This window comes from Orbicella faveolata, unplaced genomic scaffold, assembly GCF_042242905.1.
Source record: "Orbicella faveolata isolate gen_17 unplaced genomic scaffold, um_ofav_v1 contig_25, whole genome shotgun sequence".
Classification (NCBI taxonomy): Eukaryota; Metazoa; Cnidaria; class Anthozoa; order Scleractinia; family Merulinidae; genus Orbicella; species Orbicella faveolata.
This window is the reverse complement of record NW_028301553.1, coordinates 25,859,454-25,886,254: the sequence shown is the minus strand read 5'-3', so window position 1 is coordinate 25,886,254 and position 26,801 is coordinate 25,859,454. Positions and strand designations below refer to the sequence as shown.

The following is a 26,801-nucleotide window of genomic DNA, read 5'->3' as shown; positions in this document are numbered from 1 at the left end:
AACCTCCGGAGAACTGAAAGTCAAGATCGAGAAGACTTAATTTCTCTTGTGATTTTAACTGGAATGATTTTTATAGGAAAATATTGCCGATGCACGAATTTTCAGTGTTTTAACCACAACGAGCATAATGTATCGGAAATAAGCTCACATTTAAATACTGGGGTTGGAAAACACGGTAAATTAAGCGGTAGAATTCTCAAAATCTGTAACCGAGATTGTTTCGCCGACGGAAAAAAATCTCTAATCACCCTATGTAATCTACACTGCCAAAAAGCTTATTTCTCGAAGAATAATCTATGTCTTCTCTTTCCATCCTTTTCACCGGAGGTTGGAAATCGTTGTATCCGTCGATTATTGATTGCTTGTTTAAAAAAAACTTCCTTTTGAAGAGTAAACTTAGATCGCTGCTGTTTTCCCTCTTACGTGCTACTTGAGTGGACAAATCAACATTGTTTACCTACAAGGTACAGCTGAGACAACTTTACAGATTTTTCGAATTTTTTTTTGTATTCTATTGTCTCTATTATATTGTTCAAGAGAAAACATTTTCCCAACGCATGCATGTTCCTTCCTGAAATCAAAACAATTACTTAAAACTAATTTATGACGGACTTATTGTTATACAAGTGTGTTCGATTTATTTATCGATCTCGATACCCCAGTCTTATCTCCACAACCAAAGGCTAATACATTTCTCTCACCCCTAATTCAAACGGATCCGTCGTATTCATTATAAGACCTTCTTTCATACTTCTATTTGTACTTCTTAAATACTTTCGTTTATACTCTTAAATGATTAGGACTGGAGGGAATAATTACTTGTACTGCTTTTGGCCACATAGAGATTTCGTTGAATGCTCGATTCCGACTTTAACATGGAAGAAATTAGCGTCGAGTCCAGATAATTTATGATGCTCTTAACAAATAATACAAACCTGGAAACGTGGGCTCGAACAAAAACATTTGAGGGGTACTATATATATATATATACACCAACGATTGCATCCTTGCGATCACGTTTTTTTTTTTTTTTTTTTTTTTGAATAATAACTTTCGTAAATCCATAGAGTTTTCAATTCTTTGGTTATCATTTTCTGCGCTCGAAGTTAACGAATCCTTTTGGGCAAGTCAAGGATTCACGGAACACTATACCAGTGACTTTTCGTCTTAACAAGTGGTAGCTGGTAAACTAAAGTTAGTAAGGCGAATAACGATTTTTTGGAATTAAAACGTAGGTAGGGACAAACAAGGAACCAATTCAGTCAGAATTTACCGGGGACCATGCTTTAGACTTTGCCAAAAGGTTCATCTTGTAATACTTATCACAATTCGATAATAAAATATGGGGGTCACTGAGCTGGATTTTTAGTTATTAGGACTAAGCACTAAAATTAAGGGTGTTTTTTTTATCAGGTGACACTGTTGCTATGGTAACCTCTAGTGTAACGAAAATTATAACAACGTGTACATTAGCAGTGGTTATAATGACTGAACATGATTTAAATCTAAGTCTTGGAAAGTGCTGGAAAATGGTGCTAGCCACCTTAAGCCATTTCCCCTAGCTATTTTCATGCTGTGGTATAATAGGGTCACTTACATGTAGAATCAGAGAAACAAAATGAAAGCTTAACCTCGCTCTTCACGCAGTATTCTGAAATGAAATATCTATTTCCTTTATGATTTAGAACTGATATACTAAAGAATATTGGTAAAGTTTTCGTTCTGGTATCACCCATGGCCTCCTGGTATCACCCCTGCCATTCTGTTGATAATTCCTGCCAGTCTTCTGGTTATGGTGACCAGTCTCGTGTAACCTGCGATCATACCCTCCCTCCCTTATATTCCCTTTTCCCTCCTTCTTTCCAAAAAAAAAAAAGAGCTTGATCGCAGGTTAAGTCTCGTGAGACTCTCTTGAGAATTTTTCCTGTGCGTTCACCTCTCGCTGAACCGTGGACGACTTATTTACCAGTGTCCGTAATTAATAACTTTGATCTCATTTAAGTAGACCTTCTAAGAGTCCTTTCCGATAATTCTTCCCTGACCTGTTGGTAATAAGAAAAGGTCGACTTGTGGCAAGTCTATGATTTAGGGTGCAAGGAAACTTTTGCTGTTCATCCTAGTAGACGTGGACAAATGGGTTGAGTAAACCTTGTACTACAGGGCTCTTTCCATGCGCCACATGGTTTTTCAATTAATATTGCCCTCCGGATTTGGCTCAACCAAACAAATGGGGGATCCTGGGAGAAAATCAAAGGGTAGGTGTAGTTACACGATCGCCGAAGGTGCGTCCTTCCTTGTGCAATGAAGGACGGGGGTGGGGAGGTGGGGTGGAAATGTTTCGGAACTGTTCGCTCAGGATGTTACCATTTACAGTCATACCAGAAGTAAGGGAGAGCGGTTTAAGCACAAGGCGGGGAGCGGGGAGCAGATTCTCTGTAAGCAATAGATAAAAAGACACAAAGCAGCAAGGACAACTGGTTTAAAGTGGATGAGGCCACAAGCTAAGGATCGGAAAGATCTTTTAAGAGAGAATGAATTTCAACTTGATGAGAAACTAGGGTTTTAGTCAAGGGCGCGCGCGGGCTAAAAGGTTAGCCAAATATCTATCATCAAGCAGGATAGAGTGGCTTTACTATGAAACGTCTTTAGTCATGCAAAATGATGGATTGACCTATTTGATCCAGCTGTTGCGAGCAGATATTTGCGTGTATGCAAACAATATTCAACTGAACGCCACCTAGTCGCAAAATGATGTGCGCAGCTACCACAGTTAATCAACCCACTGGTTGATCGCAAAAGTGCTCATGCAAAAGTGCTCTCTGATCCCACTTCTTCAAGCCAACAGGTCAGTCAAACTGTCAGCAGTTAACCAAAGCAGTGGATATAACTCGAAATTCTCAGAACTCAATAGATTTTAAACTGAATGTGTTGCAGCCAAGAACGAAAAATTGGAATATTTTAAGCTAATTAGAGACTGATCTGAGCACACGAAGGATGTCCGTCGAACATTCGAACTAACTGTTTTAAATGGCCCAGCAAAACTGAATTACTACTTGTGCCTGATTACAACGAAGAGGATCAGGAGCTATCAGGACTAACAGGATCACCGGCGTCTCGAAAGCCCAGCTGTTAGGACCGTAGGAGGCAAACCCCAGTCATTTTTTTCGTTTTTGCTGTTTTTTTTTTTTCGAAGGGGGAAAGTAAAACACGATTAAATACCTAGGAAGAGAATAGAACCACAGACATTGCCTCAGTAATAATTTTGTTCATGCTATGGCCCTTCGCTGTTTACAGTGTCACGTGAATGATGATGAGTTGACAGAAACCCTCTGGGAACACTGCCAATAAGAGCTCGAATTTCTTGAGTCAACATTTTATGAGGTAACGTGACGTCACATAGTAAGATCTAAATTATTTAGACTTATATATATGGCTGAAGATATGTGCCTTCACTAAATATTAAGCATGCTGGATTGTATAGCCTTACATGTAATATTCTAGAGGTCATTTTGGATAGACTGATTACGTAACCAAGAAACTTTAAAATATTGAAAAACGTCTGTGTCATCAAGAATATATGTTTTCAAAAAAGTAAGAAATCCATCAGTTTGGTTACAGCCATTAATGTCAGTCACTCGCTGAATTAATTATTCATTTCTTAATTTCGAACGCCAGTAGTGCCACCTAATCGTTGAGACAAGCCTGACAGGGTTCAACAAAAGTGGTATCCAAAATATTTCCACTAGAACAATCTATTTCTGAGACAGATGTCGAATTTCTTTCTCCGATTGACGGACAACGAAAAGCACAATAACAAACGACAACTAACAAACGAAAATTAAACAAAACTGATCAGTGATCGGCATGAGATCTACGACAATGTTTTGGAAATGATGGAAATGTATTCAAATAATTGCGAAACTAAGGGGAAAACACTAAATCGTCCGTTCAATTGTTATGTTCAAGGTTACGTGACACGTCAATCACTGAATCAAGCTGGACTTCGCAGTTTTCGTTTCACGGTCAATAAACCTAGGGAGAGATATTTTTTCGTATCTTTTTTCCTGTTTCTTCCACTTTGTCACGATGTAACGGCGTTTTTGCCGAATATTTTTTGGCGACGTTTAGATATTTATAAATAACCACATATTTTCCAATACTCAAGGGACAGCTAAGTGACAACTGTCACGGCACATGCGTTGTACAACTGGTATTGGAAGAAAAATTTACTGCTCATTTCCGTTCTTCTTAACAGCCTTGTTTACAGATTTCTGATCCAAGTTAGTTGACACCGGAGAAGAACTCAGTGAGAATCTCTCGTGTGCGTTCAATCTATTAAATAGCGCGTAACCAAATGCCGGGAAGTCGGTAGATGTTCTTAATTTATCTACCCAGTTCAACAAGACCGCACTTCAATCGAATCTCCTCAGCTCACCTGGTTCAACAGGACCGCGACATTTATAGACCTTATATGATTCTCGTCAGCTTATCAGAGGTTTTTCAGTTCAGGTTGGTTCCTCATCAAAGCAGTCAATCCTCGATGTGTCGGATCGCTTATGCGGCCGACAGAAGTGGGAGCCCTCTTCACATGGAGTAAAAGCCGTTGCCAGTTGTTGTATTACAGTGGATTCTTACGGTTGCCTTCACCACTGTGGCTTCTTGTTGTCTTAATGCTACTTTTCAGTGCTGCAACATCGGGTGTGGGCGAAGAGATAGACATTAAGTCTGTCAATTGTTGCGGAATGCGACTAAACAATTCTAAATGCTGGACTAATCTGGCGTGTGTTTGTGAAGACTGTGGGAACGGAACTCAAGACGATGCAGGAGTTACCCACAGCTCGTACCGCTTGGAATTTTGTTCATCCTTTCCGATAAATGAAGTTTTGAATGGTGCATTACAGCGGAACAGAACTTTTTGTCAACAACAATTAAACGTGCTACAAGGGGTGGACAATACGGCTTATCATAGTTACACAAGTTTCGAGGGAATTATACAGCGGACTGATTGCGGAGAAACAAGGGAGGCAAACACTTACTCTGCAACTTCAACTTGCCTCGACTGTCTGGTGAGTAATTTGAATGTAAATGTACATCAAATTCTTTTTAATGAAGGATGAAAATGTTAAATGATTCTCGTGCTGTGTGTATTTTACGTGATATGTTTTGTTTCTCAGGACTAAATTGCTCGCAATCTTTTCGCAACGCTCGATGTGTTGATTACGCCAGACTTACAGCAGTAATAAAACATAATTTGACAAAAACAAAGAAGTAACTCTCTTAAACCCTTTGTCGCCACAGTGAGGCCACTTAGCTCATCGCGATCATTCAAGTAATGTTTTTCTCTTTCTTTGATTAATCAAATTCTCCCGTTCGAGAAATTAGAAAATATAGCGTAACGCCGCTTTTGTTCTTGCTACCTTTTACATCGTTCGTCTTCTTTGTTGATGAACATTGAAGCGTGAAAAAATCACTGCGGTCTCCTTCGCTCTATTCACTAATTTGCGCGGGCTTCTAAGCTCATAAGTAAAGGATGAAGTTTAAACTCTGTCAGTGCTGTTTAATTAAGATGCGTCAGAGCTTCATATTTTATTCCTCATATTTTACTTGGATTATTATGAACTGCCGAAGCAGGTGGAAGGGAAGTACTTTTCTTCCCCGCTGTTTTAAATCACGTCGTTTTTCCATTGACGCTGTTTTAATGTTGAGTAAAACACAGTCAGGCAGGTACAGTAAATATATATTTTAATGGATCCGGCAAATCGTTATTTCTGGGAGTGTTTACATCAAACGACCGTGAAACCATCTTCATTTACTATACCATATCGAAAAGACTTGTAATCGACCAAATTATGGACACGATAATTTATTTGAATGGACTCTGTTTTTATTTTTATTTGATGGTTTGGGAAGTCTTGACATGTACGCTGCAACTGATATGGCTCGATAAGGTAAAGCTTTCTCTCTTCTTAGGAAAAAAAATCCCCACGATCGCTCCTCAATAGGATTAAGCCGCGAGAAAATGTCACAATGGAGCCCTAAATACTATTTAAGTCATCAACAATCTCTAAGTGCCATCGGTTGTAATACTGTTTCAACATTCACATATTGTATCCCGTCTTTATTCGAGAGCAAGGTCTTCGCAAACAAAGAGAAAAGAGCCGTATTAGTGAACGCCTTTCTTTCAAAAGGTAAGCAGATGTAAACGTGCGGTTTCGAAGATCGATTATTTGACATGGGAAAATTGCGTATTCGAGAATGTAAAATACGCGCGAATCTTTTGCACCCCGCTGTGAATTGGCGGTTTTTCGTTGTATGAAGAAAATGACATCTCCATCTTTTTGGTTTTTATTCAATGGCCGAATTTTTCAATCGATTCTGGAACATTCGGACGGCCCTTGACGTTAAACGCTCTTCCAATTTTGGCATCGGCAGAAATGATGTTAAGTACGATGTTTTCGTGATTTTTGATGGGTGTCGGATCGTACATATGCGCATTTGATGTACAGACAAATGTGTTTGCATTTTGTCATTTTGCATGACGATCTTTGTTTAGATTTTAAGAGCAATCAAAAATTAAAGTCACCATATGTTTGGAATATAATTGCACATAAGCGTCTCTTTTTCTTTTGAGAATGTTCAAAAGAGCTCGGCCTTAAATTCAGAAGTCAAAAGGATTTAGGAAGAAATCATGCAACTTTGATTTTCTCCGGTGATGTTTTGTAAAATTGATGTATGTTGAAGTTTGCAAATTATTGTATTCGTATTTGGAATAATCAACGCAGTGAGAAAATAACGAGAATAAAAAAAAAGATAATTGATAAACTAGAAAATATGGTCTTGATGTCTCACCAAACTCACAGAATTTAGAATTTAGAATTTTATAATATCAGAATAAGAAGGAACTTTTTAATTATTCAGTAAATAGATTTCATATTTGCTGCTGTTTTTTGGTCTGAAAGTGTTAAATGGTTTTTATATAAATTATGTATTTTTGCATTTTATTTCAATTTGAGGGTTTATTGATCATCTGCAAATATGCTATTTCCAGTATATTTGGTCGCTGTCTTTTAGGAGCAGAACTTTCTTAAAATTGTCCTTATCATTCACAACTGTGTTTGATTTAAATATTAAACATCTTTTTTCTTGATTTTCTGCAGGTGATAACTCCATCTAATCATTATTTGGCCTTTAAATTCAAACAACTTAAATTTGAAACTGCTTGTCCAGAATCAACCCCCTGCTAAATTTATCCTAGTACAAAATCAGTTTTCATTGCCCTTGCTATTTTTTTCAAAAAGATCTCCATGTATTATTAATTATTAGGGCAGTTTACGATACAGAATATTTCCACCGAATTAACTCTAAGAAGACTATCATTTATGCATGTATTGCGTTAAAACATACATTTTGCACCAAAGCTTCCTATTTTAAACTCTTTATTATTCTTTCATAGCAAAACACAATTTTTTATTAATTTAATGAAATATTTTCTCCTACTGTTAACGCATTCTAAATTATACCTTACAATGAGAATTTTTAAATTTTCTTTTCAATTGGGTTTGTATTTGATTCCCTTTGGCCATCAGGGAATCAAAAATTTTATATTCATTAAATTTTACATTATCATATGTCTGTTATTTCCCTTTTTCCATTTATCTGTTATAAATTTTTTTCTCCCACAAAGTCAATATTTACATAAAAAACCCAAGCGACCCTCTGTAGAGTTTAATTGAGTTTAGGTAGCTTGTGTTTAATGAGTATAGCTTATTGGAACATGCATTTATGGTTTTAAAGAATTTAAAGATTCAGAATATAAAAAACTCAAGAGAAATACAAAACTTGTCATTTGAATATTCTATTAAGTCATTGTCAAAAGCTCTGAAACACAATACTGTATGAACACCGTCATTGTTCAGACTATACACAGTATGGTTACACCATAAACATTGGGTTTGTACACAGTTTTGAAAAAAACCAGAAGAAATAATTAATGGCAATGAACAAAGTAGAGAACATATGTTTTCATGATGAATATTCCATGCTTGCACTTAATTACTTGTCAGGAATGTTCTTTGTTGATCACTTAAACCCCAGCATGCACTAATCAATAATTCCCTTTATCTGTCATAAATCATCTTGAAGTACGCCATGTTCAAGGACCCTTAGATATAGGCCACCAACCATGAAGTAATGTACCAGCTCAAGATTCAATAAACATTTTTTTGCTCCCATGGGTGTCTAAGTTCAAAACATTGAAAAGATTGAGCTATTCCGCACTTTTAGTTTTGACAACATAAAAAAAACAACGAGTGCTTTATGAATGTTGAGCAGCTAAAAGTCATTCACTGCGGTACTTTCTTCCAGACCAAAAAGTATGCACAGAATAACAAACATTATCCAACTGCAGTGAATACCATCCAAATAACAGTACAAATATACAGCGATATTGTACAGTTATTCGTACAGTAGAAAACCCGTTTGCTGTACAGGTTGGTGCGTGCATGCAAAGCTCTCACATTCTCCCTCTTTTCATTGATAAATTTATTGACTACAGCAGTTGGATAATAAATCTCTTATTAGATGTTTTGGTGTGTAGTATCGCTTTATAGTTTTACTTGTTGTTTGTATTTTGACGAGCCCATAGGGCGAGTCAAAATACAGCACAACTTGTAAAAATATATAGCGATACTACACACCCCAAAACATCTAATAAGATTTAAATAGTACTTTGCACCTGATCGATGTGAATATTTTATTTGATAGGTTTTCTTTGAATGCTCACCAAGGCCATAGCCAGAAAAAATAAGACTGAGGCAATTTTCATGGTTAAATTCTCTTCCTAGGTATTTAGCAGTGTTTCACATTTTCCTTTGAAAAGAAAACCAACAAAAACAAAAAACATGACCGAGGCAATTAGTGCCTCGGTTTACCTCAAACTAGTTACAGCCCTGCTCATTCGCTAGGGTTTCTACATACTTTCAAACATTTGTGCATCACAATAAACAGCGCTAGACAAAAGCACAGCTTGAAAGCAAGCTTATATTTAGATGATCTATAGTTATGTTCTTTCCACAAATAGTAACAGGGATTTCACTAGAAGGTGGCAACAGGCTGATTTTCACCTTCTGTCCAGGCCATATAAAGTATACAGCTCCCTGTTCTAGCTTGGAAGTCAAGGCTTAATATGTAATCTTAAACCAAGTGATGAAAATGCTACTAACTGATAATCCTGTGGAGAGGTTTTACAAGGTGGTAAACAGTATCATATAAAAGTACTGCACAATAGCTATAAATTATTTGAATAGTCGCACACTAGGGTTTCAGCCAGGGTTAACATTAAGAACCACTTTGAACAGCATATATACATGTATGGCAACTATTATCACTGTTGTCATGTCTTAGAAAAATCTCTAAAATACTATTTCATAATATTCTCTTCCTTTAACAAATTATTTAAATTATTAATATCTTCATCTTGGGTTTTTAGCGAGGAGTACATTGTGAACAAGAAAAAGAACTCAACAGTAATTTTAGCTCTGCTTTCACCAAAAATGCAACAAAATCACCGTGACAGTATCTCTTGAAAAGCTAAAATACAATTTCCAGGCCTACCTTAAACTGACACTTATCTTCTTACCAATAAGACTTAATGAGTGATCTGGATCATCGTTAAACCCAGTAGTTTGAAATGATTAGAGCTACAAATGAACCATGCTTTCTACATTATTACATGCTGTACATTATCACCTGGTGAATTAGGAACATGCGGAGCTGTCTCTAGATAAACTAATGTTAAGATATGTAATGCAACCCAAGGTTATGGTTTTTGATCTGAAATTTGCTGTCTTCGGTCTAAAATAGAGATGGCATAATTCTTTTTATGAGGAAATGTAAGACCACATTGTTATTTTGGGAACAGCTGGACAAGGGGCCTTCAGTGCTGTAGACTACAGATTGCAAGGTTATGTGAGCCTAGCAAGCCTGGACAAGAGCCTTGATTAACTGGGGAAGATAGTTCACTGTCACTGACAGTGTTTCTTTTGTGTAAAATTAGTGAATTATCCTTTTATCTTGGTTAATTGATAATAAGGCCCCTTTCTTCATTATTTTTCTCCTACAAAAGCAATCACAATAAAAAAGAAATACATATTTTTAATGTAAGGGAAATTTTGATTCAAATGGAAAATAGGTTGCAAGTGAAAAGAGGATAAAGGATATAAAGAAAATTAAAGGAATGAAATAGTGAAATTGTTAGCTAATGTGAAAATTTTAAAGGCACTCTTAAAGTTGAATTTTAAGTGCTCTTTTTGCATGTTTGCATGAAAAACACTTTCCTCATCACACTGTGACACTCTCACAGAGCCTCTCTCTACCCAGGTGTATAAATGGGTATTTAATGCTTTGGGGGAACCCTGTGATGGACAAGCATCCTATCCAGATTTGGGAGGTGGGGAGGGGTGTAGTCTTGGTGGCTTCATGTTAGTCAGAATCTAAGATAAGCATCACCTAGCCTCAAATGCAGACTCATGGTATCACTATGCCTCAATTTCACTCAGAAATACAATTTTTCTGTATTTTAATCACTGGCTAGACAATTTTGTGCACTTTCTTTTTCAAAAAATTTGGAATGATAATTATAAGCTCTTTTGGTTTTAGAGATACAGAGGATAAACGATTTTGAATTTGTAATTACCGCTGACAAAACGTTGACAAATTCCTGTCATTGCTTTTGAATTCACCCTCTGTCACTGTATATTGCTCAATGCCCAGGCTCGATTGCATGACCAGAGTGGACTAGAGTTATTATCCTTCATGCGATCACGCTTCGATTCCCTGGTTCTCTAGAGTTGTCCATAGTTTCTTTATTTGATTATTTTATTCGCCATTTCTACATTCCAAATTTTTGATGTCTTCAGAGAAACAGATACTATTGTGCCCTTTACGGTTTTAATGGTATGATAACAAGCCACTTTCCACTTCAGAGGTTGCCGATTTTGCAGTGAGCAATCATGGCCATAAGGCATTATTTCATTTAAGCGTCTGTTCACTTGGATTTTCCATGCCCTGGAATATCACGACATTGAGCTTGTTGCAATTCGTTTCCTCACTATTTGACCTATAGCCGGTTTGTGATATTCTTCACATCATTATAGCTGTTCATCGTTCAAATCATCAACATACCTGGATAATAAAATTACAAGCGGATGTTCAGTAGCATGACTAAACTGAGTACCCAATGAGAAATCTCACTGCATTTCACTATGTCTTGAGCTACCATATGTAGTATTATATTGTTTTGATGTCTGTGAAATACAGATTGTCATAAACACTATGATTACGGCAAGCTGATCCTTGGAGTCATCTGTCAGTACATCAGTAAATCTTACACTTGGTGTGTCATCAATTGCTTAGAAGAAACCAATTTGGAAATTAATAAATTAAAGCTTTTTTCATCTGTGTCTCTAAAATTTAAAAAAAGCAGTAGGTACATGAAGGTGCGTTTTAAGTTCATTTGCAACCACCTTTGGACAGATTTGGCTGAAATGTTCATGGATAGATGCTCTACTCGGATTAGTTAATTTCAATCTGGTTATGGCTTTGTTTGTCAAAGGATACTTTGTTTGCCAAAGGATACCCCAAGTGTTTGAATGTTAAACTTTAAAATAGTATAAAAAGAAAACAATGAGTGATCTTTGAGAAATTGGAGACACACTTTCGAAGGGCATTGTGTCATGAATCAATTCTGACATTAATCACATTGCTGCTAGTCCATAAAGTCCGTACATACATACATTTTACATACATACATTTTATTTGTTATAAAGACGAAAGGGTTAAAACTGCTTTCTTATGCAAAATTTCTAAACCTTTTATAGTTTCAAAAAGATAAAAAACATTTTTGAATTCCTCATTTATTAAGCTTTCAGGAAATGTATACTTTATTGGGGGATATTTTCAAAGCATCCACATAAAAATGTGCTATTAAACGTGAGACGGTCAATTCAGGTATACTGATACCGTAAACTATCATTGTGTATTCTCTTGAGTTAATTGTACAGGCCTCTGTACATTTTGTTTGCTTTGCAAATATTTAATTTTCATTCACATCAAACAATCAATTGACAAAAAGTAAAGAGCGAAGTAATGCATTTGACACAAAAACCAGCAATATTTCAAGCATATTTTTGGAACATTACAACTACTCAATGTTTACAGCTCCTGACTTGACATTATTTCTAATTTAACAAAAAAGAAAAAGAAAAAATCAGTGTGATTTGGGTCACAAAATAAGCTATACCATGCTCTGAAAAGAACTATGTTTAGCAAATTTATGTGAACAATAAGGTAGGTAAAGTCTGCATATGAAGCAAGTGGTTCATCAGGCTGGAACTTATCCTGGTTTCAGTAGCATGAAGCGACTAGGAGTATTTCTGCTCCCCCCTGGATGGGATGCTAGTCTATCCCAGGGTTACCCCCTGGCATTAAATTCGCTGGTACCCATTTATACACCTGGGTGGAGAGAGGCACCATGAGAGTAAAGTGTCTTGCACAAGAACACAACACAATGTCCCCGGCCAGGGCTCAAACCCAGACCACTCGCTCTGGAGTCGAGCGCACTAACCATGAGGCCACCGTCCTCCCATGTTGACAGTGTTTTGTTAATATTACTTTTAGGAAGCCTATAAAAACTGGATATGCTTTACCATGTTATCAGCAGCAACAAAGAGCAAGAAGAGAACTTGTGTAGATCTTTGTCTGACTGTGTTGCAGAGATGTCCACATTTTCTGCCAGTTCCAAATGATGAAGGAAACTTAGTACAAGTAGGATATTCAGCTTTTAATTGTCTTGACACAGGTGTGTAGTATTGATATATTTTTAACCAGATTACATGTATGGTGTTGAGTAAAGTCGGGGAATCATCCCTTAGTTTCCCCCCAAATATCCTGTATCCTTTTAATTTTTTGCCTGAATATCCTGTATTCCAGAAACCCCGTATAGGGCATCATGAGAGACATGTGAGGTGTGAACTGGTGATAATGTACCACTGGAGTGCTAATGTGTGTCTCTCTTTAATTGGTTGTTACATGACCATGAATTTTGCTTGTATTGAAGTGACAAGTTGTCAGGAAGACTACAAAATGCCTTGAGTTTGATATTTTATCTCCAGTGACACTGACATTTTTAATATAGTCAAACCTCTATTAAGCATTCACCCTCCATTAAGCTATTACTCTGTGAATATTGCTTTGTTTTACATCATTCAGCAGCTTATTGTTAACATTCTTTTTGTCTAGAAATGATGTCAGCAAAGTTCAATTTTATTCCATTTATTTGTTACAAATATTACAGGGTATCATAATCTGATCCAAAGCAGAAAAATGGTTTATAAAATTTCAAACCAAGCACAATTGTTGAGCCATATAAAATATTTGCCCAGATCTTTCCAAAATATGACTAGATAGATCCTAATAAGATTGAGGATGTCTGCAAGATTCTGTTTAAGATATTGGTCACGTGACCAATACTTTCTAAACTTTTAGCTACAGCTGTGCAAATTTTGTAACTGGAAAGAGTATGTTTTAAAGACTCTCTGTCGACCGGCATGCATCCAACGAAGTGAATGAAGGTATTTCCTCTAAGTTCTGTGATTTAAGAAGTGAAAGGTGCCAGAGACAAGGTTGTGTCTGTCAAAACATAACTTTGGTGAACTGGCTGGGTCAATCTTGAGAATCTCTTAAAAACATCCTGGGATATGTTCAGATAATATTATGATTAGGCCATCTAGAAAGTCCTTGCTCTCTCTGGATAAATATCCATGTTTTCAAAAATAAAATTGGAGGTTTTCTTCAAAACAAACATGACACTCAACTGTTACATTATGCATGTGTGATGTAGTGATGTAGGATGAATATGGGTTGTAAATGAGATCATGTGTACATACACACATTGAATTACACAGTAATACTGGTGTTTCTTTTCCTCCTAACAGAATGGAAACAGGAGTATAGGTACTCAGATGATTGCTTACATGTTGATCCAATGGTGAAATGTAAACAGAACAATTATACGTCAACAGTGCAACCAACATTACCCACAACAAACTTGCCAACTGGTAATTCAACAACAAATTCTACAAGCAATGGGCGCAGATAGTATTGACATAACTATTTCCCTGTACAGGATTGTTTTTTTTTTGTGATGGAATTTTGGAATGTTCATCTCTAGTATCTAACAATTTCAGTTAGTTCTTTATATACTCTGGAATGTTGATTCAGTAGGTAACCAAACATTTCCGTAGTTCCACAACTTTATAAATGAAAGATTTATGTTATTGATGTCCAAAGAGAAATTTATTTCAAGGATTTACATTGGGGCATCGATAACCATTATTTTTGACGCATATTTTGACCATGATATTATTTAGCAGTATTTAAACTCATTTTGTAACTCAACTGTTTTGCTTAATAGTGGCTGGCCATAAAAAATGTACAAAAAGCAGAGCAGTTTTGCCGTCAAAATAATAAGTTCTCACTTTGAAACTTACAAAAATATGTTACTTTGAGGTTATTATCATAGGTGAAAATTGGAATAATATTGCAAATATATTGTGTTATTTTTAAATTTGAGAAAAAACGGTGATTTATGCTATTGAAAATTTCAAAACACAGCATTGTATATTACAAAAAGTTCCACACTAGCATAGTTGTGAATTGACTAAAGGTGTACTGTAAAATGGCTGGGGACCCAGGAAAGACTAATCACAGAATAGCAAAGTGGCCAACAGTCTCTTAAACTAATCAACAGATCAACAAATTTAAACAAAGGAGAGCATAATTGTCATGGTTTCTGGATTTCTGATCTTAATTGGCATTAATTTTTTATGTTTTTATTTCTCCATTAAAAATTCTCGTTAGTTATTGTTTTGATTGAGACAATGCTTTGGTATGTTTCTAAACACCTTGAAGTGCATCAATCAGCTGTGCATTATGTTTTCAACTCTCTTTTTGGAGTTTGGATATCTCGCTGAAACACTGTCTGTTGTGTTTGATATATTACTTCTCAGTGTTTTGAAATATGGTAAAACAGTCTCTAATGTTGGTATAGTAGTTTCATTGAATTATTTATTTTCACAGCTGCTTAAGTCATATGCATAATTGTGAGGATCATTCATGTCTCTACCAGGAATGCATACAGTTTGTATTGTTTTCATCATCATTTAACTTGTCTTGATTAATCCAACGAACAAAGAATCAATTTCTTTTGCCTGTTTCTATTCCTGCCTTTACCCAGAAACTGAAAACATTTCATTGGAAACCTTTTATTTTATCTAACAATGTTCAAAATCATATTATAATATATACCATTGTATTTAATTACATGATCAGCTCAATTCAGTGTTTGAGAGAGCTAGCTATCTTGAACAGATTTCCCTCAAATTTCCACCTACAATAGCAAAAATGCAAATCAGTTGGCAAATCAGGTAAATAAATAATCTGTTATCTGACTGTTGGTACTTGTGCAGGAGTATGAGAATGTAAGAACAGAACAGGTTTACAGAAAATAGTATTTTAGTTTAGATTTTAAAATTCTTATGTTAGTGATAGATGCAAACCATTAATACTTACAATCACCTTAAACTGGAGTGGTTTAGAAAACTGCTAGCATGAATAAACAGACACCTCTCTGGCACATGTGCTCAATTCTTCCACCTCTCAAGGGGTGTCTGAAATTTTATCCAAGAAAAAAAAAATTCCACACTGTAGATGCACCTTGACAGAGATTTGCAAAGTGTAATGATATGGTTGTTCCTTGGACATCAAAAAACTTAAAAGTCAACAACAACAGCAACAAGCAATTGTCACTAAACAGATCTCCGAAGAGCTTCATCATAAGTATGTCAAATATGCCAGCCAGATCTTACTCTTCTCTCCATCAAGAGAGAAGAAAGGCTCTGCTTAGATTGCAATGTTTCTCGAGTTGAAAGAATTAAGTGCGCACAAAAGGGAAACGTCTGTGTATTCATGCAGCATAGGTTACACTGGTGCCTTAACTAAACACAGAGAAATGTGTATTTTACCGGGTTATGTCAACAGGCCTTATTCCAGAATAAGAATCTTCTTTTGTTTACTTTGATGTATCCATTGACCCATGCTCATATTGTTGAGTACTTGTCCACATCCTGTGAACAACTTGGCCTTGTGGACTAAATATTGTTAAATAGAACCCACTTTGTAACCAAGGTAGGAGATAGCTCATCAGGTGTAAAGTTACCTCAGCAACAGAACATTCCATTGGTCAACAGTGGCAGATTTGGGGGGCGGGGGTGGGGAGTTGACTGGGTGGTAGCCACCCACTCCCTTTTGGGGAAGTTTAAAAAAATTGAGAGTATTAAGACAGACACTCTGGAGAGGTACCACAGTGTAATTTATTAATGATTATACTGCTGTTTTTCTGCTTTGTGGCATTGCTAGTATTTCTCTAGTGTAACAGTAGTCAAGTAGGTTCTAGTTCTCCAATAGCAACATTTTGGGGGCATGCCCCATTGATTCTGCAACCCCAGGGTACCACCCCCCCCCTTGAAAAATCCTGGATCCACCCCTGGTTCACCCATAACTCCAATTCACTTTATTGCTGCATCCCAGTTAATGGCCCCATCCCTGTGTAGGTTGTTAGAAAGAAGAAACAACTTTTCTTGTTTTTCTTCACATCATTGCATTGTTCATTGGCATATGCATTCAGAAATTTTAAGTGTAAATTTTATTGCTATGTGGTGTAATAGTATCTTCTGGGATATCACAAAATGCACTCCTATTCCACCTGGTATGTTGTAGATTGAAATGTACTGGGTATAAAAGACATGCAGAAACAAGAGGCAACTTAGTGTCTCTTACATGTCTCTTACATGTTTTTATTTTTTTTAGATTCTGTTTAATTTTTAAGGTATTTTCCTATATTTTTTTAGTTTTTAAGTTTCTTAGAGTAAAATTGTAGTTTTTAGGGATAGTAATGGATGTGTGCGCTATATAAATGAACTATTATTATTATTATTATTTGTTTATTTCATGAAGTTTCTCACTATTGCAGGCCTAACATTGGCTGCGTGTAACTTTTGTAGCTCTCCAATAAGCCTAGTAACACCAACTCGAAAGGGTTTCTAAGCATGAGAAGCTTCATGTAACACTCAGCCAACCTGCCAAAAATACCTACTTTTCATATTCTGGAATAAGGTCAAAAAAATGTACCCGTTTAGTTAGTTGTTAAAATCAAGAATACAAGTTAATTGTACAGAAGGCAGGAACTGTTGAAAGTAACAATTCTGCTTACTTTCTTGTAATTATTTCTTCTTAAAATGTATTTTACTCTTGTATAAATATATTCTATACAGTATTTTCTGGCAATAATTAAAACGTTGCTTTTAATGTGGCAAATGTTTAAATAATTTTTATTGGGTTAAGGGAGGTAGTAAAGCCATTCTACTTATTGTATTATCTATATTTTTTAGAAAAAACTCAGCACCAGAAGGGGAGAACCTGTGAACTTACCTTTATTATGCACATAATGAACATCAATGATATGGGTTTTTGAAAACCTAACCAACATTATTTCACGACTAAGTTCAGAGGGCCAACAACTAAAATCAACCAGTACGATTGCTCCATTGTCGGTCCAGTATTCTCTAATATTGACCAGGCAGCTGTCTCGAATGATCCTGTGTGATCACTCTGTAAAATGTTCTGCGGTTTTATGACTTACGTTTCTGAAAGAACTTGCTGTCACATAACAGACTTCAGATTTGAGTTTACCCTAGTCGGCTACCAATCAATTGCGTGTTTGAAGCCCCGGTTTGAGGGGGGAGGGAGGGAGTACTCCCATATTTGGGCTATAATTATACATGTGTGTAGGGTTTTTTGAGGTTCTCGAAATAGGTGATCTATTTTCATAACGGGATGAGGGTTTAAGACTCACACACCTATCACACACGTATCAGATATTTGTGGTAGTACCCCCTGAGGGTATGACGTTTGCGATGTTTTTTCAGTCCATGTTCGAAGCATTACCATTTTCAGTCAAGTAATCTCTCTTTAACCAAGCTCTCTCGCTCTTTTTGTATGGTTTTGTCAAGACCTTGGGCCATATTCTCCAAGTATGGCTGGTTAGTAAGATGTATTTTTTCAGTCCTAAGTTAGCTCAGAGGGCCAATAACTAAAATCAGCATATCTGATTTCTTCATTGCCATTCCAATATTCTCTAAGTTTTGGACCTGGCGCTGTCCCGAATGGTCCCGCATTATCACACGTGAAGATTTTCTGGTAAATGTAGCTTTATGATTTACAATAATTCTGAGAGAACTTGCTTTCACATAAACGATTCCTTTTCTTTTTCCTCCAACTATGTTTCCCAAGCTTCTGTTTTGAATAACATCAGACGTGAGTATACACCCCCCCGGGGGGGGGGTACTTTGGGAATTTCTGGGTGGGGATGTGCTGTTGTGACCCTGGAACCCTTAGCCTATACCAAAGCTAGTTCAGCTGAATTTTGCTAACCTATACTAGAGTAAACTCCCCAAATCCCCCCATCTAGCGACACTGTTGAGGCTGATTTGCGTAAATTTAAACTTGGCGATTTGATTTTTTTATATTTTTAAGTGGCAATTCCTGTTTTCCTTACTCTAGATAAAATCTTTAACCAACCAGTCAGTTTTGTGAAAAATGATACCTTATTCTAGACTCAAACGCTCTGATTTATATACCCTATCCTAGCGTAAACTGCTTGAAAGCCATACCCTTCACAGCGGCACATACCTATATAGCCCATATATGGCAGTGCCCTCCCCCCCCGGTATACACCTCTCCCAATCAGAATTACGCGCTTGGAGTTTGAAATATTCTCCATTTTGTGATCGTCGCATTTTGTCTAAACATTTTTAGCCTCTTCCAGGCGTTCAGTTCGTTGGGTAGTTGGGGCGCAGCGCGAAAAACGGCGCACGAAAAAAATTGAAAAAAGCACGGCGAGAAGACGCGCTTTTTTTATTTTTTCGCGCGCCGTTTCTCGCGCTGCGCCGCAACTGAACGCTTGGAAGGGGCCAAACATTTTTCGTCCAGTAATAAATCTCAACTGAGCCTGTCTGGGACCGTATTGCAAGCATATGATTTATCGGCCCTTGTTATGCGAAAATGTACTCAATTTTCTTGGGAGTCCTCAGCTGTCTGCAAATTTGAGGATATTGTGAACATCTTGTGTTAGCACACATGACATACATCTACTACTTCACCCATTGGTGTTTGTGTCATTTTCAAAATCGAAGTGCTGGAAGTTGTTTCGAGCCACCTTAATTAAGTGTCAACAAATGGCCAAAATGAACGACCAAGTGCCCCAGGAGAGACTGGGCACTAGTGGTTTAATGACGTTTTTCTCAAAACCTACCCGTGTGACCCTACCTAAAATTTTAGGAATTAGAAATTGGCTCTGATTAAACATTCATGAAAAGTAAAATAAAAATAAGACACATTTTTCGTAAACTAAGAAAATGTGAAATTTTGCTTATTTCAAAAATAGCTCAAAATCTGTCTCACAGATTTTTTTAATTTTGCATTTTAACGCGATTCACCCTACAAATCAGCTGTAAAAATTTCCTCATCGGTTGTACGGTAGGTTTTCGAGCAATCTTTTTTATAACCTTGCGCGGGATTTGAACTGCGCATGTCTATTTATGTCTTTTACAGTGTATGTGCGAGAAAGCATGAGTAAATTGGAACTCATTTCCCGGTTGTTAACGACCTTTTTTGTAATATTTTGTTGGTTCTAGGCTTTAACACACTTTTGAAAACAGTTTGAAACTGGCGCTACGTATACCAGAGTGCTTTAACGCGATTCAAGGGCTGAAATGGTTTTCGTTTATTCTTAGGTTTACATGCGTCTTTTTTGCACTCTCGACTAATACTGACGTCTGGCAGACGATCATCCTCATAAACTTTATTTATACTCTAATCACCCTGAAACGATTATAAAATATTTTGTAACTAATCTTAATAAACACAAACACAGCATCAGGGGCGGGCATCTCGTTTATTGATGGAGGATACAGCGAGCGTTACATCATCATAAAGAAAATACAGCAGTGAATAAACAGAAAAATTAAAAAGCAAAGTTGAAAGAGATGCCTTCGAGTGGCTCTTGCATAACTTACAAATTCTTAAATAGCCTACTAGCCCCTTAGGGATTCACGCCTAAAATACTTCTACAGTTAACACGAACCATACATAGTGAACATACTCCAGTGTAATTAGCGAAGCGTTACAAAATATATTTATACTCTAATCACCCTGAAACGATTATAAAATATTTTGTAACTAATCTTAATAAACACAAACACAGCATCAGGGGCGGGCATCTCGTTTATTGATGCCCGCTTTCGAAAATAAAGAAAGAGAACAAAGGAATCTAAGTGTGCAAACTTCAAGACACTGAAAGTAAAGATTCTAACTTATCTTAATATAGCCGTAAGAAGCTAGCCGTCCTTGGCTTGATAAGTCTTCCATCTGCCGTGACATAAAAAGTGTAGATTGCTGATACCTGCTTCTTAGCGGCCCCTGTTCTTAAGCTATGTAGATCAAACAAGTGTATAAGATATCCTAGTTCCGCACACGCATGCCAAGTCTAAAACTTTATTTTACTACGAATTTTTTGAGAGCAAAATATGCTATATCTTCGAGAAAATAAATTCATAAAATTAAAACTAAAAATTACATATAATAAACATCTGATTTGCTCTCACATGTATAAATTCTGACAAATGTATCGCAAAAACTAACGTCACAACAACGAAGGCTAGCTAACTCGTTGCGGCGGAGAAAAGCCGTTAGGCAGTCACGCAAATTGCAGCTAAGCGAAGATTAGAAGGATTAGCCTGGGGGTCCGCAAACCTATTATATATCCTCAAAATCATCTCGGGAGTAACAGCGCCCCCCTTTTTATGAAAACAGGTTTTGCAAGCTCAATTTTAGCCGCCTCGAGAACACTTCAAGTCAAATCGCAAATCGGAAAGCCATACCGATGGTGTGCCAATTTATGCCATAACAGGCAGACTCAAGTGTGGAGTAGAGGGAACTCTGCTGCAGCAAAATACTCCAAATAAGGAGCAACTGACGTCTCATCAGACGGCAAACAAGCGACTTCCTCAAAGCGCGAAGACCATTCTCTAAATGTTTGAAAGTCACTTGAATAACGCTCTGTTGTTGAAGGGGCCTTTGCTTTAGAGGGACGCAAGGGAAGACCTTCCGTCGACTTGCGAAGCCGTCTGGATCTCTTGAGTGGGCAACCTTTGAAGTAAACACTCATCCCTTTGTAGACTTGAAAGATAACAAAAGAAATGTGAGAACAATTAGAAAAAACAAAAATGCAACAACACGCAGATCAGAACATAAGAAAGGCCCAGAGGCCTAAATCTTGCATTCAGCACACTATATACTGGCAGTCCTGCACAAAAACGGCATGGCTCAACGGCCTAAAACAGTGTAATCACCTAAGATCAACACGTGATAAACGGGCAGTCCCGCACAAAGACGACATGGTCCAACGGCCTAAAACAGTGCAATCACCTAAGATCAACCCACGATAAACGGGCAGTCCCGCACAAAAATTACATGGCCCAATGGCCTAAAACAGTGCAATCATTTAAGATCAACACATGATAAACGGGCAGTCCCGCACAAAGATGACATGGCCCAACGGCCTAAAACAGCTTAATCGTGACCACGCGGCATGACTTCTCCATAGACAGATTCTACTGGACATTAGACTGTACAACGCCGACAAGCTACTAAAATTCTCCGAGCCAAAAGGGAACTATTATTTGCCCCATGGAGATAAACATCTTTACCGTTCTCAAGAGAAAATCAATAACAAAAGATCTGAAACCCCACCTACGATCCACCAAAAATTAAAGGCCAAAAGGGAGCTGAAAGGCAAATAAAGAGTAACCAGTTCTATTAACAAAAACATATGTGGCGGAAGACATTTTTATCTAACGAAAACAGGTGGCACTAGCCAACAGGTTTCTCCTAGCCAACTAAATGCTACGGAATATTCGAATAGAAACTGGGAAAACTTGAATTTTTTTTTTTTTTAACTGGGAAAGTAATCAATTGAACAGGGACCCAAATAACAGGTTACTTCATGAAAATAGCTATCTTTAACTGACCAGTCTTCAACCGACGATCTTGCATAAGTAATCAGCTGAACGAGGTATCAACTCAGCCTCGATTTTGATATTACTTTCTTGGCGGTATCAAATATATCACCGGCGAGTTGAAGCGAACACAGTTTCATACTACCAGAATCGACGATAAAAGGTACAGTTTGGTTGTCTGTAAACCACTTAACAGAGCACCCTGAAAGAAGATGGGCAAACTTTTCAAAGCAAAACGAACAGAGTAGAGTTCTCTCCACGTGGTACTAAATCTGGTATACGTCTACATAGAATCTCAGTTTTTGCGCAAAAACAGGCATGTTACCAATGGCAATGAAAGCAGCCAATCCAATAGCGCTAACATCCGAGTATACAATACGAGATAGTCTGCGAGCAACGTCTGCAAAACACTGGAATTGAGATAAGAAACATTGTTCTTCCAGAACTCCAACTGTATGGAAACTGACAACGGGTTAACAACAGCAGGAGCACACGCGCACTCGACCACTGAACCTGTGGCCAGAAGATCAGAAATAGGCTGCTCGACAAATCACTGTACTGGACTGGATGGCTGAGTGATTATTAGAAAACTGAGCTGAGGGTAGAATGTAAATAAAGAGAATCTGATACCCATCAAAAATAGTATCACGAATAAAGCAAGAAGCACCTGTATGATTTCAAAACTCTACATTAACCTTAAGGTTGCCTTTAACTTAAATCAGGAGCCATAATCGGGGACGGAGACCGTAACTCTTGAGATCCGCGCGCACCTATGATATGGGACAATTTTTCTATTTTTAGAACAAATTGCGCCATCCTGACGTCATATATCCGCGCGGATCCACGCACATGTCGGGAGCTCTCGCGTTGATGTTGTCACGTTGCGTGATCAAATGGTGAGAGTTGAGAGACCTTGAGAGATTATCTTGCGTATTTTTCACGGCGATGGCAGGGAATAAGAACCAGGGCGTTTATATGTAGTTTTATGCTCTGAGCCAACGGAAAAGGTGGGTTTTTCAGGGTCGAAAACAAGACTTCAATCTCCCGCTGGGAATGAATAATAAGATCTGGTCGCGCTAGTTGTAAGCTTACGCGTATGTTTTTGCGTTTGTTCTGACTTAAGAATATAGCAAGAAAACTCTCTACTCTGGTATCGAGTTAATTTGTGAGTTTCTCAGACAATGGTTAATCTAACCAAACCCTGTTTTGATGGTTTCTTATTGTTTCTGCTTGTTTGGTGAGTTTGCAAAAGTTTTTGAAAGGAAAGTCTGACGCGTACAATTAGCTCATTTGCATAGTGCAGCTCGTGCACTTTCAAGTCCGAGTCGGTGTTTTCAATTGTCAACAAATCTTGACAAAGATTTCTTTTGTTATCTTTTGTGCTGAGATGCTGCAACAAATTTCACGAACGCAAAAAATGCTACTAACATCATGTGTGTTTCTTCAACATAAGCATAGTGAAGTTTTACACTGCGAAAATGAAAATAAACAAGGAGTTTTGATAACTCGATCAACAAAATCGAAATCGTTATTCGAAGTTGATTAAAGAAAGCGTCAATGTAACTTTGCTGATTATTTCTGCTTTATTCACATATTTTTAGCTTAGCTTTTAATATGTTCTCAAAATTTATCAATCTTAAACATATTTAAAAACTATAGAGTTATTGTTTGAGTTCGATGTACGTTTTCGCACGAAAGTGCGGCGCAAGTACAATTTGTCATGTTTACTGACTGTACAAAACAAGCATCGGCGGGCGCTCTCATTCATCGACAACAGAGAATTTAGTGGATTTTTACACGAATAAAACTGAGCAGTATCTACGGACGTAAAGTTATTGGGCCTTGATGAAACAGCAAGCGTTGCTTACAATTCAGGCGAAACTCAAACTGACCAAACTAGCAATTATTTTGTTTTACTTTTCAGTCGCGATAGACTGGCAAATTGCTCGCAAGCGTGTGGCAAGAGGAGCTAGGAAACTATGAAGTCCTAAAGCTCTACTATATCTAAATATATCCAGCTAGTTTTTTGCTGTGTAATGGAAAAGCTGTTAATCCTCAACATATGTGAAATTTAAAGTGGAGTAATGTACAGTTCATGTAAAAGAAGCATCCGTCGGAACACAACTTGGTCAGCGATATATATATAAGCTTGAAGCGGAACACCTAAATTCGACACTGTCTTACTTCACTCAAACTGGAGCAGCTTACGACGAAAATACTTAAGAAAAATTCTAACAGACGTAAACGCGTTGACTTGTGGGCCAAAAACAAGAAAAATTTCGGGAATTTCGGTCGCCATTTCCCCCGCGCGACATCCGCAAAAATCCTCGCAGCATGTACGCGCGTGTGCCGCAGGCGATGGCGTAATTTGTTCTAAAAATAGAATTATTATATAGCTAGCTCCGCGAGCGGGCAAGATGAATCAAATCCTGCGCTGTGATTGGTTACCCGAGCGGGCAAGATGGAGCTATCTTGCCCGCTCGGGACTACCCGCCGTGTCCCGCGAGAAAAATTTCCTCGAAAGCCATATAATAAATCCTTTATTGACCAAGCTTGTTCGGCCAAGATGGCTGGATATTGGCCTCGTTCTTTTTTTGCGAGTTTATGGACCTCGACTCCGTCTCGGTCCATAAACACGCAAAAAAAGAACTTGGCCAATATCCAGCCATCTTGACCTCACACTTGGTCAATAACCCATATTTATTATTGTCCCATATCATGGGGACAACCCCAATACCAGAAATGGCGCGCGCTTTCGGTCTCCGTCCCCGATTATGGCTCCTGCTTAAATATAATGCGTTCCGTCCTGATAATCAGTCTTTTACTCACTCATTCAGTCATCAGGGCTAGTACAATCGTTAACCCTCGGACTAATACTCCCATCGTGGTACAAGGAGGATGAAACCCCCTCCTTGGGTTTTCGTTCTATTAAGGCACAGAAAATAAATTTACATTCATTAAATAGAAAACCCTGAGCCTGCTCTATAAAATAATGACATAATTTTTGGCTGTGACGTCGCATGACGTCATTTGACCCGCCATCTTGGATTTTACTATTTTCTTAAAAAAGTCAAAAAATAATCTAGAATGCTTATGAAGCCAGAATGCTTATGAAATGTACAATTTGGTGAAGTTCAGCAAAATGATGAGCAAAGCTGAAAAAAAAAATACAGAAGTATGTCAAAAAAGTTGATCTTTGTCTAGACCTATAAGAAGTTTGCGGTTGCCATGACAAAGTCAAAAGTAATGGACGCAATTGACATATCCAAAGTTTACGCGAACGATGAATGAACAGCTACAGAAATTTTTCAGCCCCTTAGAGAAAATTGTCTTTTCAAGACTTCCAAAAACCTTGAATCACACGGTTCAACAAAATTATCAATAAGTTCAACTGGGTCAAAGTCTTCCAATCATTTGATTAAATTGAATAAATTATATACTCATCTTATCCCATTCTCTTCAATGCAGCTTGGTATTTGCCATAAGTATGTATTTTTACCGCTTGGAGGGGCTGCAGCGGCTCCTCTAAAACGGCTTCGGTAGGAAGATGGATTTGCTCAGTGGCTTCTTTGGCCGCATCTGAAACTCTTGTCTGCTAGTTGAGGCTGACGTCCACGAAAGGACTGCATGCGAAAAAAACAAAAAGGCTGATTAGAAGAAAAATAATTGGACAGGCCATGAGTGGATGGAGCTTCAGTGGATGTTGAGCGGGTAGCTGTAGAGTTGGCCAGCTAGACGCATTTTTCCGCTTTTTCTCCCGGATCTTAGCTAGCGTTCGTATTTCGGCTGATAAGAGCTTTTTCTCTTCCTCTGAATCTTCGGCGAGTTCGTCCGATTCGTACTTGCACTGCTGCCCAAGCAGCGGGGTTCTTGTCCGCGGAACGAAATAACTTGGCTGCTGAAAGGTTTCCTTTTGAGATGGTCTTGCTGGTTCCGTCTGTTGCATCCAGTAGAGAGTTGCTGAACTCGTATTGTACTTTAGAGTTAAAAGAACTCGAATCCTTGGACACCGTTTTTAGCCTCTACAGTTGAGACTGAGTGGCAGCTTGTTTCTAGTCGAGATCGCGTTTGAATGCAGCGAACTTCTGATCAAACTTAACGTCCAAAAGACGAGGAAACAATGTTCGTGAAGCAGTCTCATGAAAAGGATCTCCCTTAGTGAAGGATTGCGCGATCGAAGCGGGAACGCTCGCTCGTTCAGTATCCGACGACATAACAGCAAAAGCAAAGTTGAAAGAGATGCCTTCGAGTGGCTCTTGCATAACTTACAAATTCTTAAATAGCCTACTAGCCCCTTAGGGATTCACGCCTAAAATACTTCTACAGTTAACACGAACCATACATAGTGAACATACTCCAGTGTAATTAGCGAAACGTTACAAAATATATTTACTCTCTAATTTGCAGAGTAGCATTGTTCCTAACTTCTTCAAGCTTCCTTATGCTAGAAATTAGAAATAGCGCGCGCTAATGGATCTTTGAAAAACTGTAGTAAACCACCTCAAAGCTAAAAGTAAGGGTGTTTTTAACAGGTTGTTCTGTTGCTATGGTAACCTGTTACATTAAAGAAAAATGACCGCAACTTGTTAACCAATGATTGGGCATTTGTGT

General features: G+C 37.7%; 1 protein-coding gene across 1 annotated transcript; it reads left to right on the top strand.

The window, feature by feature from the left end:
* Nucleotides 1-4,070: 4,070 nt before the first annotated feature.
* LOC110068318 (uncharacterized) lies at nt 4,071-17,430 on the top strand. Its single transcript, XM_020775697.2, has 3 exons — nt 4,071-5,066; nt 12,676-12,856; nt 13,992-17,430. Exons 1-3 carry the CDS (start codon nt 4,557-4,559, stop codon nt 14,153-14,155), a joined length of 855 nt encoding a protein of 284 aa, XP_020631356.2. The 5' UTR covers nt 4,071-4,556; the 3' UTR covers nt 14,156-17,430.
* The last annotated feature ends 9,371 nt before the right edge of the window (nt 17,431-26,801 follow it).

Coding starts and splice junctions, on each gene's coding strand:
- LOC110068318 (XM_020775697.2), top strand. CDS start 4,557: ATGCGGCCGACAGAAGTGGGAGCCCTCTTCACATGGAGTAAAAGCCGT. Junction 5,067..12,675: donor CAACTTGCCTCGACTGTCTG/GTGAGTAATTTG, acceptor TATTACTTTTAG/GAAGCCTATAAAAACTGGAT. Junction 12,857..13,991: donor TTTTAATTGTCTTGACACAG/GTGTGTAGTATT, acceptor TCCTCCTAACAG/AATGGAAACAGGAGTATAGG.